Consider the following 12,355-nt stretch of genomic DNA (forward strand, 5'->3'; position numbering starts at 1 on the left):
ACAAACTTCCTCATAGACAGTAGATAAAAATGCTGGAGAAACTCAGCGGGTGCGACAGCATCTATGGAGCAATGGAAATAGGCAACATTTCGGGCCGAAACCCTTCTTCAGACTGATGCAGGGCGGGGGGGGGGGGGGGGCGGGAAGAAGAAAGAAAATGGAGGAGCCAGAGGGCTGAGGGAGAGCTGAGAAGGGGAGGAAACAGCAAGGGCTACCGGAAATTGGAGAAGTCAATGTTCAAGCCGCTGGGATGCAGACTGCCCAAGCGGAATATGAGGTGCTGCTCCTCCAATTTCCGGTGGTGCTCACTCTGACAATGGAGGAGGCCCAGTACAGAAAGGTCGGATTCGGATATGGGAGGGGGAGTTGAAACAATGGCATCTGTTTACTGCGGGGAGGTTACACGGAAACATTCATTTCAAGAAATGAATTGTCGGGTGTTTGTCGGGTTGGAGGCAGGTGACTAGTGGGGTGCCTCAGGGATCTGTGTTGGGTCCTTTGTTGTTTGTCATGTACATCAATGATCTGGATGAAGGTGTGGTAAATTGGATTAGTAAGTATGCAGATGATACCAAGATAGGGGGTGTTGTGGATAATGAGGAGGATTTCCAAAGTCTACAGAGTGATTTAGGCCATTTGGAAGAATGGGCTGAAAGATGGCAGATGGAGTTTAATGCTGATAAATGTGAGGTGCTACACCTTGGCAGGACAAATCAAAATAGGACGTACATGGTAAATGGTAGGGAATTGAAGAATACAGTTGAACTGGGATCTGGGAATAACCGTGCATAGTTCCTTGAAGGTGGAATCTCATATAGATAGGGTGGTAAAGAAAGCTTTTGGTATGCTAGCCTTTATAAATCAGAGCATTGAGTATAGAAGCTGGGATGTAATGTTAAAATTGTACAAGGCATTGGTGAGATCAAATCTGGAGTATGGTGTACAATTTTGGTCGCCCAATTATAGGAAGGATGTCAACAAAATAGAGAGAGTACAGAGGAGATTTACTAGAATGTTGCCTGGGTTTCAACAACTAAGTTACAGAGAAAGGTTGAATAAGTTAGGTCTTTATTCTCTGGAGCGCAGAAGGTTAAGGGGGGACTTGATAGAGGTCTTTAAAATGATGAGAGGGATAGACAGAATTGATGTGGATCAGCTTTTCCCTTTGAGAATAGGGAAGATTCAAACAAGAGAACATGACTTCAGAATTAAGGGTCAGAAGTTTAGGGGTAACATGAGGGGGAACTTCTTTACTCAGAGAGTGGTAGTGGTGTGGAATGAGCTTCCAGTGGAAGTGGTGGAGGCAGGTTCGTTGGTATCATTTAAAAATAAATTGGATAGGCATATGGATGAGAAGGGAATGGTGGGTTATGGTATGAGTGCAGGCAGGTGGGACTAAGGGAAAAAAGTTGTTCGGCACGGACTTGTAGGGCCGAGATGGCCTGTTTCCGTGCTGTAATTGTTATATGGTTATAAGACAGCTTTTTTTCTACTTGCCTGTTTCTAAAGTAACTTTTTAATGATCTAATTCATGATCAAAATCATGTAATACCCAATTAGGCCTGTGTAATACAAATAATGTTCCCCAATTCATCAATAGCATTGCATCCAATTCATATTGTGGAAAAACATTAGAGCAGGACCACCTGTATTGTGATGAATGGCAACAAATCCACACAAGACTTATTTGAACAAAAAACTACTAAAAGTCGAGCGAGAGAGGAAACTGATTCTGCTATTCCCAGGCACAGAAGTATCAGGCTTTTGCATTTAAGATTATGGGAGTTTGTTCCTATGTATGGGTGTCAACAAATGAGGCATTTGTAACGCAGGCTGTTCGTGCAACCTGTTTTTAGTGCAACAGCAATTACACTTGCTGATAATTGCCTTTAAAGCACTTTGGTCACAAAAGAGTAAGGTGCTATGTAAATGCAAGATCTTTCTTAGTAAATCTACATCATAGTGACGGTCAGCTACTGAATCTGTGTCACAATAGATGTGTGTGGCCTGGAGAAAATATATGGCCTATTACAAAGTTGGCTGACAAACTTTGAGGAGTATCAAGGCTATCGTGGTTTTTTGAAGACATTTTGAAAAGTTCGGGTTAAAATTAAGATAATTAAAAGTGGCCTCAAGATATTGTTGAGAAACTGCGTTATTGGATCAAGACACCAGCCTGTGCTTCTTTCCTGGAAATTTAAATAATGGTCAATTTTAGTTTGCTGAAGAGGACCAATCATGGGTACTGTACCTGGGGCCAGCAGAGGGTGCGGTTTGCAGCTAATGGAGTGTGTTCTTGATTAGTACGGGTGTCAGGGGTTATAGGGAGAGGGCAGGAGAATGGGATTGAGGGGGAAAGATAGATCAGCCATGATTGAATGGCAGAGTAGACTTGATGGGCTGAATGGCCTAATTCTGCTCCTAGAACTTTTGAACGTATGCTTGTCCCTACTTTGCAGCATGTGAGGAGACCCGGGAGCATGGACTGTGTTTAGAGACTTACCTTCTTTTACTATTTCTATAACGTCGTCAGCATTAAAGCTAAGTTCATCTGTGTCCTGAGCATCATACGCATACAGCGCCTTGCACTGTGGTACCTGAGGCTTGGGCTTGGGTTTGGGCTTTGGTCGACCTCCTGCTGGGGGTGGCCGGCTGGTCGTCTGCCTGTGCGCCCTGAAGCAGAACAATACAGAGAAAGTGGAACGGCTGCTCTCCATCTTGAGCTTCTACTTCTGACAAGTGAATGTCTAGCGAAAGGAAGCATTGCTGACCAAGAGTGTCCAAGCTCTTTGTCCATCCATGCCTCAACCGTGGGAATTATCCATCAGCTAGAATTATCCATCAGCTCCCCTGAATTTAGAGCGAGCCAGCAGGCAATGATCCCAAACCGACAGCCAACCATGTCATCTGCAGGGTGCCCGCTCTACCACCCACCAAATGGAGCTCAGGACCTGGCAGACATTGACGCAGAGACAACAACATGGCTGCTCAACACCCAGCTTGTGATCTAACTATTCCTTTGGTTTATGTTTCATTCGCAAGAAGAAGAGGAAGATCCCAAACTGTGAACAGAACTGTTTGAGTCTGGGCCATGTTATTTACTGGGGTTGCACATGGCAATGGCAAATGGTTTGGACATTCTTGCCGCAGACAATCACAACAATGTACACAGGAAGCAAGTCTCCAGAGTACCCAAGTTGCTAAACATGATCCCTTTAAGTAAAGGTGTTTTGGGCACAGGGAGTAACTTTGCTTTTGGCTGATCTCAACCCTGGCTCCTCCGCTGAGTTACTTCAGCACTTTTTTGTTTGTAGACCAGCATCTGCAGTTCTTTGCGTCTTTTGTCAACTGGTTCACCCATGTGTGGTGCAAATTAGTGAAGGACCAAGCGTTTTGTGGGAGAAACAGGTCCCTCTATCCCATATAAAATAAAAATGTGATCTTTTCCTGTCCATCTTAACATAGAACAGTATAGCACAGAACAGGTTCTTTGGCCCACATTATCTTTGCTGAACACGATGCCACGTTACTCTCCATATGCACATGATCCCTATCCCTCCATCCCCAGCATATCCACGGCCCTATCTAAAAACTTCTTAAACACCACTGTCGTTTCACCTGTATCACCACCACTGGCAGCGCATTCTAGGCACTCGCTGCCCTCAATGCAAAAACTTGCCTTGCACATCTCCTTTAAACTTTGTTCCCTCGCCTTACAGCTATGCCCTCCAGTCTTTGATGTTTCCTCTGCTTCTCAGAGAAGCCTTAATGTGAATGAACCGTCCAACACAGGAGGCCATTTGGCCGTCCGTGACCATCATATCACATTCGCACCAATTAATGCAGTATAATGGGTGAGAAATTGCCTTTAGGTACAGAGCCGTCCAATTAGTCCCAACTATTGCTTCTTCAAATCTCGAGAATAGAAGGAATATTTGTGTACAAAATTATGAGAGGAATAGATCGGGCAGACGCACAGAGTCTCTTGCCCAGGGTAGGGGAACCAAGAAGATGAGGGTACACAAAAATGCTGGTGAAACTCAGCGGGTGCAGCAGCATCTATGGCGCGAAGGAAATAGGCAACGTTTCGGGCCAAAACCCTTCTTCAGACTCTGAGGGTATAGGTTTAAGGTGAGGGGGGAAAGATTTACTAGGAACCCGAGTGGTAACATTTTCACGCAAAGGGTGGTTGATGTATGGAACGAGCAGCCGGAGGAGGTAGTTGAGGCAAGGACTATTGCAACATTTAGTCGGGTACATGGATAGGACAGGTTTAGATGGAATTGGGTCAAACGCAGGCAGGTGGGACTAGTGTGGTCTAGAGTAGTGTGGACTCTATGATTCTATCCACCTTGTGTTTCAGATTTATTCAATTCATCTCCCACTATCCTCTTTGCCTATAGCGAACAATAACCCAGGATAAAATAAAGTAACAATCCACCAGGTATTTTGGTGAAGGAACTTGTATCTGAATTCTTTGTTCCAGAGGCCTATCAGCGGGAAAGGCTGGTGCTCCATCCCTCTGGTGTAGCACTGAGCTTCTGTCCTTGAACATACATTATTAAACACTGTGCATATCAATATACACCCTCCGTGCCAGCAATAAGTCTTCTATTTAAAATCTGGTGGGTTTTGTTTAGAAGGAGGCTATATAGAATGGAAAAGGTACTAAAAGCTAAGTTCACACATTCTCCATCTTTATTACAATTGCTTAAAGTGATCATATTGATGGTGAAAAAAAATACACAAAATGCTGGAATAGCTCAGTAGGTCATGCAGCATCTCTGTAGAAAATGGATGGGTGGCGTTTTGGGTCAGGACGCTTCATCAGACTGCAGGCCCGAAACGTCACCTATCCATGTACTCCAGGGATGCTCCCTGACCCGCTGAATTACTCCAGCACCTTGTGTGTTTTTGTTTTGTAAATCAGCACCTGCAGTTCCTTGTGTCTCCATTTTGACGATGATTGCTTGTAATGATATTAGTAGAATAAAATGTCATTTGTATCAGCAAGAGCTCTCTCCCATCACCATGACTGGTTAGGTTAGCATTACAATCTATGTCACCATCAGAAATGCAACCAATGGCGAACTACATGATTCTAAATATTAATTTTAAACAAATCATCAGAATATGAATGGTAGCACCCAAACCATCACCCAACAGTATCATTCTTGACTCACTTTCCTTCACTTGTTCGTGTCATTCCAGTACGGTTACTATAAAAAGGAAGAGATTTTAAGAGACACATGCACACACCTGTGATTGCTGGAAGCTAACACAGCAAAACAGACGAGACAAAAATTCTTTCTGATAAAGAAGCTCCCATCAATACCAATTGTATTAATTTGACACTGAGGTTTCTAGGCTATCTTGAGCATATTTTCCACACTTTTAGGCCTTCCCAGTTGGTGAGAGGTATCATTGCAGTTCTAAGGAACACCAGCAGAGGGCACGTTTCCTTCATTTGTGGCCAGTACACTCCAGCTGCATTGTAACCAGTAGCAGTGGTGAGAGAAGTAGTTCCATTCTCTCAGATTATTGATCTGCACTGATGCTTCAGAACTTGCTGCCATTGGCGCTGGTAAATCTAACATTTACGGGGCAATATTCTGTGGGGTGGTCCCAATGGTGAGTATTTGGAGACGTGGTTGAGGCAGATATTATAACAATATTTACGATACGATACGATAGAACTTTATTTATCCTAGGAGGGAAATTGATCGGCCAACAGTCATCATAAAATGCAAGATACTTGAAATTATTAGTGGAAAGGATTGGGGATGTGCAACGAAAGGCATTTGAACAGGTACATGGATCGGAAAGGTTTGGAGGGATATGGGCCAAATGTGGGCAGGTTAGTGGTGGTCAGGTTGGGCCGAAGGGCCTATTTTCATGCTGTATCACTTTGACAAGTAGAGGAAGTCTGGGGTCTACACACCTGATACCCGACAGAGTTTAGAACAAATGTTGGTGGTGAAATTAACCACTGATGCTCAATCCCTTCACAAGAGTGTCTGGGTGTGGATCGGGGAATGGATCCGTTCTTTGATTCCAGTTTTATGCCATATTTCCAGTTATAAAAGCTCTCATCTGAGAGCTATCATGTCTCACGCACATACGCACAAGGTTTTCAGCAGCTCTGAGTACAGTTTAGTTTAGTTTAGAGAAACGGTGTGGAAACAGGCCCTACATCCCACTGAGTCCACGTCCACCAGCGAATCCTGCACAGTAACACTATCCTACACACACTAGGGGACAATTTACAATTTTACAATTTAACCAAGCCAATTAGCCTACAAACCTTTACATCTTTGGAGTGTGGGAGGAAACTGGAGCACCCAGAGAAAACCCACGCAGGTCACGGGGGGGGGGGGGGAAATACAAATTCCATATAGGCAGCGCCCGAGTTATGATCCAACCCGTGTCTCTGGCGCTGTAAGGCAGCAGCTTTACCGCCTTGCCGCCCACGGCACACATCACCTTGTGGACCGGCTGCTGGTAAACAATGGAATAAACCTAGCCAGACACTGTCGGTGGAACATCGATCATCCCCCAACAATGGTGTGAGCATTTGAGAATGTTCAACACTTGGTGTGAAAAAGTTTCCAAATCACCTCATCGGATGCCACCTATTTCCCTGGAGACAAGAAAAACAAACATCACAGAAAATCGTGCCTCCCAGAGCTGCCCTTACCCTGCAGCGCCCTGCTCGGGCACTCTCAAGAAGTCCAGATTGTTTTGGAGACGGGCGTTCTTCCCCGTTAGATGTGTGCCTGGTCTGGGCAGAGTCGGACGCCCAGCCGGTGAGCTCTGGTGCGGTGTTCGTTGGCTGGGTCGGTGAAGCGGAGGCTGGGAATTGTTCTGTGGGCCTTTGACAACTCCGTTCTGGTGCACACCTTGAACAAAATCGAGATAAATTAGTCATCGTCACATTTGAAAAAGGTCATAAAGAATAGGAGTAGAGTTAGGCCATTCGGCCCATCAAGTCTACTCCGCAATTTCACTCATGGATGATCTATTTCTCCCTCCTATCTCCATTCTCTTGCTTTCTCCTCATAACCTCTGACACCTGTGCTAATGACAGACAGTGACTGTAATTATCACGCAAACTTTGTACTCCTTCTTCACAGAAACCCAAATAGAGTCACATTGAGTCATGGAGTCAATGACACCGGCCAGGAGCCCAGCATAAATATTTCAGCAGAAGGGTCCAGACACAAAATGTCACCTATCCATTCTTTCCACAGATGCTGCCTGACCTGCTGAGTGTCAAAAAGTGTAACACTCCCCATCAGCTCATGTGAATGGCCAGGCCCTTTCTGCTCAGCTGGCATAGGAGTGTTCCAGCAGGCATTGAGATCATAGTCCACGTGCTGGCACGGTGCAGAAGCCTAGCGTAAATGGCAGAAGGAGTACACCACCACCTAATTCACCCATTCGCCCGCCTGCCCCACCTGTGGGAGAGTTGGCATGTCCCACTTGGGCTTCTTCAGCTACCCTGCCACCCAAAGTACAAGACAAAGCAAGTCATCCTCAACCCGCAAGTCCTCTGTCCAATGGCTGGAGGCAGCAGTACCACCCTGGGGACCTTGCACCACCGTCATAGAGTTATACAGCGTGGAAACAGGGCCTTGCCCGCACCGACCAACATGTCCCATCTACACCAGTCCCACCTGCCTGCGCTTGGCCTATATCCCTCCAAACCCGTCCCTCCATTTGATTTCTTTAGGTTTCCAACGGCACCAAATCCGGAATGAATTCTAAACTATCGCACAGTTACCTGGAGGTGGTGGAGCAGCTCGCATTGGGTAGGCTGTCATTTGTGGCCTTGTAGTTTGTTGTCTGTTCAGCATCGGTTCCCTTTTTGTGGGCCCTAGAATAAAAAAGCAACAGAAAGTCGGTAAGCAAGAACCATCACGGACTGTCCACTCATGGAGACATGCTCCAAATGAAGCAAGTCCATAGGTTTTGAATGTGACATGAAGACATGTTAGAGGCAGGTCGAGCATCACTGAGCATAGAGTCTCTCATCTAATGAGTATCTAACGAATCAACAAATGCGGCATGATGATCCAGAGTGGTGCATTTGGCTTTGGGCCCTTTACTGCTGACAGAGTTTATATTCATAAGTCAAAGGCGCAGAATTCAGCCATTTGGCCCATCGAGTCTACTTCACCATTCAATCATGGTGGATCTATCTTGCCCTCTCAGAACCTTTCTCCTGCCTTCTCCCCGTAACCTTTGACACCCTTACTAATCAAGAACTGTATGTATACACGTACACACATATGTGCATATGTACACACTTGCAAACACATGTATGTGTTCAGCTCCATTATTGGCATGGTGAAGCAGTGGGGTTTTTCATAGACTTTATCACGAGTCGGACTGAGTCAGCTCTGACAATCAGTGCCAAATGGAGCCGTTGTTGGTTTAAGGGTGAACTTGCCCCTTTGTTCTTTTAATCGTAGTACATTTGTTGGTGTTCTGGAAAGTAACAAGGGACAGCTTCCCTCTTGTTTAGCTCCTGACAGTGGTTTGGTCATTGCGTGGGATAGTTGCAGTACCACAGGACCTCCCTGCCGAGACTGAACACCATCCAGGAGCCAGAACACCAACAATCTTTCAGCACAGTGTTAACTGGATCCCCTTCATTCATAGCTTTATACCCGAGTCGGAAATTAACTTAAGGGCCTGTCCCACTTGGCGATATTTACGGTGACAACTGACAACATTGACTGACGTATCAGGTCACCTAAATATTCGTGGCATGATGACGTATGACGCGCGGCGTTTTATCGAGTGTCGCAACAGTTTTTTTGAGTGCGCAACAGTTTTTTTGCCGTCGCTGGATTGTGAAATGTTCAAAATCTTTTGGCGACCCTGATATGACACCGGCAGTCACCGAAAAAAATCGCCAAGTGGGACAGGCCCTATAAGCATTGCATTCCATCACAGATGATAACTGAATCAATAATTATGCAGTACTTAAGAACAGAGAAAGGTACAGGCCCACAATGTCTGCGCTGAACAAGTTAAACTAATTTCATCCACCTGCACATGTTCAATCTCCCTCCATTCTCTGCATATTCATATGCCTATCTAAAAGCCTCTTAAATGCCACTATCGAATCTGCCTCCACCACTATCCCCAGCCATGCATTCTAGGCATCCACCAAACTGTAATAAAACTTGTAAAATTATCTCCCTTGAACTATGTCCCTTTCACTTAAAAGCCCCCTAGTCTTTGACCTTTCCGCCATGAGAAAAAGGTTCTGACTGTCTAAGCTATTTATGCTGCTCATAATGTTATATACTTCAATGAGTTTTCCCTGCAACCTCTAGCATTCCAGAGAAAACAGTCCAAACTCTCTTTGCAGTTAATGCCCGACAATCCAGGCAGCATTCTGGTAAACTTCTTCTGCACCTTTTCCAAAGCCTCCACATCGTTCCTGTAATGGAGCGACCAGATCCGCACGCAATACTCCAACGTGGCCATTGCCTCCAGCGCCTTCAGGGTCGGCTGCAGGAGGCGGACGCTGGCCACAAAGATGACCGGACGAGGAGAGGGACGTCAGTTCTCGGGAACTGCTTCAGTACATTGAGCCCGCAGGCTATCCAGATTTTGGAAATGGTGCCAAAACATGTGTAATATATGCCAAAAGAATTTCACTCTGCAGTGGCATATGTGACAAAATAAAGCTCCATTGAATAAAACACCATTGGACTGAACCAGTTGTATCAAGCTGCAAAACCTGCTTACTAGTTATAAAATGTACTTTTACGGTGCTTCGGTGGACTAGATCGATGGTATTTATGTTAGTGAAGATCTCACACAATGGGCAGGTAGTCTTGGACACAGCACTTGAGCCACACAGGGATAAGGCATCACTTACGCGAGTTTTTCGGCAGCCCTGGCCCGATGCGGATCTGCAGGGTTTTGCTGCTGGGCTTCAGTACAGCCTCCTGTCCGTGTCCTTGGATAAACTGAACTTGCCGCGAACTCCCAGCGTTCCAGGGACCCCAGTTATCCTTCCTCACCTTCATTTCGAGTCTGAGCAACGGGAATGACAAAAGTCAGACTGAATGAACAAAGGTGCATCGCGCAGGGTCATCACAATTTGAGCACGTGGCCTAAACTGGTGAAAGGTTTGCCCTTGGGTGCCGTGAAAGGAAACACAGCAACTGATTCTGCTGTTGTCAGTCAGTGGGACAGGTTACATTGTCCAGGGCTGTTTCAGAGTCGGGAACGTCGGTGTGCAGAGAGTACTCACGTGTTACTGAAACGCAGAGGCAGCTTCCTTTGCATCCTCTCTTCGTAGCGCTTGGATAACAGGCTGATGAATTCAGTTTTGAAGACCGACTCCAGCAGACTGTCGTACTCCTGCTCATGGAGGATGAAGAAGTCGTCCTGCATGGTGCTGCATAGTAACCAGAGGTACCGTTATTGCCAACAATAAACCTGTGCTGACCATCACCAGCTCCTCCCCTCATCAGGGGTGAGATTTATCAATGGCAGCAGAACTCCTCCCCAAACAGTAATGTGGAGCTACTGGTGTCAGAGTGCAATACAGCACAGAAACAGCCCTTCAGGCCATCAGGTTCACACCAGTCATCTGGCATCCATTTAATCTTACGCCAATCCCATTTTATTTTCTACTAGCTGGACCACTGGGTCAGCCCAGGAATCCAGGTTTACTCTCTCAGCTAATTATTAGTGTAGTGCAGCATTGTGATAGAGCTGCCTCACAGCGCCAGAGACCCTGGTTCGATCCTGACCTCGGGATCCATGTGGAGTTTGCACGTTCTCCCTGTGGCCACGTGGGTTTCCTCTGGGTGCTCTGGTTTCCACCCACATCCAAAGACGTGCGGGTTTGTAGGTTAATTTGACTCAGTAAATTGCCCCTCATGTGTAGGGAGTGGATGTGAAAGTGGGATATCATAGAACTAGTGTGAACGAGTGATCGATGGTCAGCAAGGACTTGGTGGGCCGAAGGGTCCATTTCCATGTTGTTTCTCTAAATTCAACAAAATATTATCTCCTAAAACACAACAGTGAAATGAATGCAAGATGGATCACCTTCTCAAGTGGGGAATGAATGTACCACTTTTAAGATAATCAAGGAGCAGTAGCAGGGTGTAGACCACAGTGCCTCTAAACTGCTTGCCATTCAATGACCGGCAGACTGGATACTTCCTCCCTCTTCAGCCCAGATCCATCTTATTTGGTACCTGAGTGTGCAAACCTATCAATCACAGCCTTGCATTGGTTCGACGAGCATCCATACCACTCTAAGGTAGAATTTTGAATATCCACATCCCTCGGAGGAATGCATTTTTCCTCAACCCCGTCCCATATCCCAGACGTGTGCGTCTAGACGTGTGCACCTGGAGGAGACATCTACCCTGTCCATCCGCTCAGAAGGGAAAAGGACACAGCCTAGCAAGACAAGCATGTGGAGAGTGTAGGAAGGACCTGCAAATGCTGGTTTAAACCGAAGATAGACACAAAAAGCTGGAGTAACTCAGCGGGACAGGCAACATCTCTGGAGAGAAGGAATGGGTGACGTTTTGGGTGGAGACCCTTCTGAAGAATCTCCAGAGATGCTGCCAGTCCCGCTAAGTTACTCCAACATTTTGCGTCTATCTTAAGCATGTGGAGGGTGTTTCCACTAGTGGGAGAATCTAAGACTCACAAATAAGTCATACTATTAGAAAAGAGATGAGAAGGAATTTCTTTAGTCAGAGGGTAGTGAATCTGTGGAATTCATTGCCACAGATGGCTGTGGAGGCCAAGTCAATGGATGTTTTTAAGGTGGAGGTTGATAGATTATTGATTAGTACGGGTGTCAGGGGTTAAGGGGCAAAGGCAGGAGCATGGGGTTGAGAGGGAAAGATAGATCAGCCATGATTGAGTGGCGGAGTAGACTTGATGGGGAAAATGGTCTTATTCTGCTCCTAGAACTTAATCTGAACTGCGGATACGGAGGCAAACAGTGTGAAAGCTTGTTTCTTGTGGGATCTAGAGTTAGAAGCAGCCAGAGATTGCTGGAGTTTGCTCAGCCACTGACTTACCTCAGTGAGACGGTGAGGATCCGCTCCAAGTCGATCTTTCGTTTCAGCACTTCCTTCACCTGGCCCTTGGCCGAACCTTCCGTTACCTTCTCTCGTCCAATGAGGTACACAAACTTGGGGGTGAGGACGAGGTCACGCTTTATACTCTGAAAAACACAACACCTCACTTTAGCGCTTCCTCACCAATCACCTGGCAAATGAAGTATCAGCCGAAAGTGCTGCAGCTTTCACAGATTTGACCATTCTTGATTCAGAATCTTTCTCGGTTTAGCACATAA

The 12,355-nt window shown here is 46.0% G+C and overlaps 1 protein-coding gene across 2 annotated transcripts in view; it reads right to left on the minus strand.

Moving 5' to 3' along the window:
* The window catches only part of myo1e (myosin IE), a 106,953-nt gene that overhangs the window by 2,057 nt on the left and 92,541 nt on the right, over positions 1-12,355 (minus strand). The window contains exons 22-28 of one of the 2 annotated variants that reach the window (XM_033050258.1): positions 12,078-12,223; positions 10,277-10,423; positions 9,899-10,056; positions 7,784-7,876; positions 6,698-6,899; positions 5,184-5,219; positions 2,504-2,673 (exon numbers count right to left, since the gene is read on the minus strand). In XM_033050258.1, the coding sequence (XP_032906149.1) occupies positions 2,504-2,673; positions 5,184-5,219; positions 6,698-6,899; positions 7,784-7,876; positions 9,899-10,056; positions 10,277-10,423; positions 12,078-12,223 (952 nt within the window). The remainder of the gene's footprint in view (positions 1-2,503; positions 2,674-5,183; positions 5,220-6,697; positions 6,900-7,783; positions 7,877-9,898; positions 10,057-10,276; positions 10,424-12,077; positions 12,224-12,355) is intronic. The other variant, XM_033050259.1, reaches the window with a different exon arrangement.

This window comes from Amblyraja radiata, chromosome 34 (assembly GCF_010909765.2).
Source record: "Amblyraja radiata isolate CabotCenter1 chromosome 34, sAmbRad1.1.pri, whole genome shotgun sequence".
Classification (NCBI taxonomy): Eukaryota; Metazoa; Chordata; class Chondrichthyes; order Rajiformes; family Rajidae; genus Amblyraja; species Amblyraja radiata.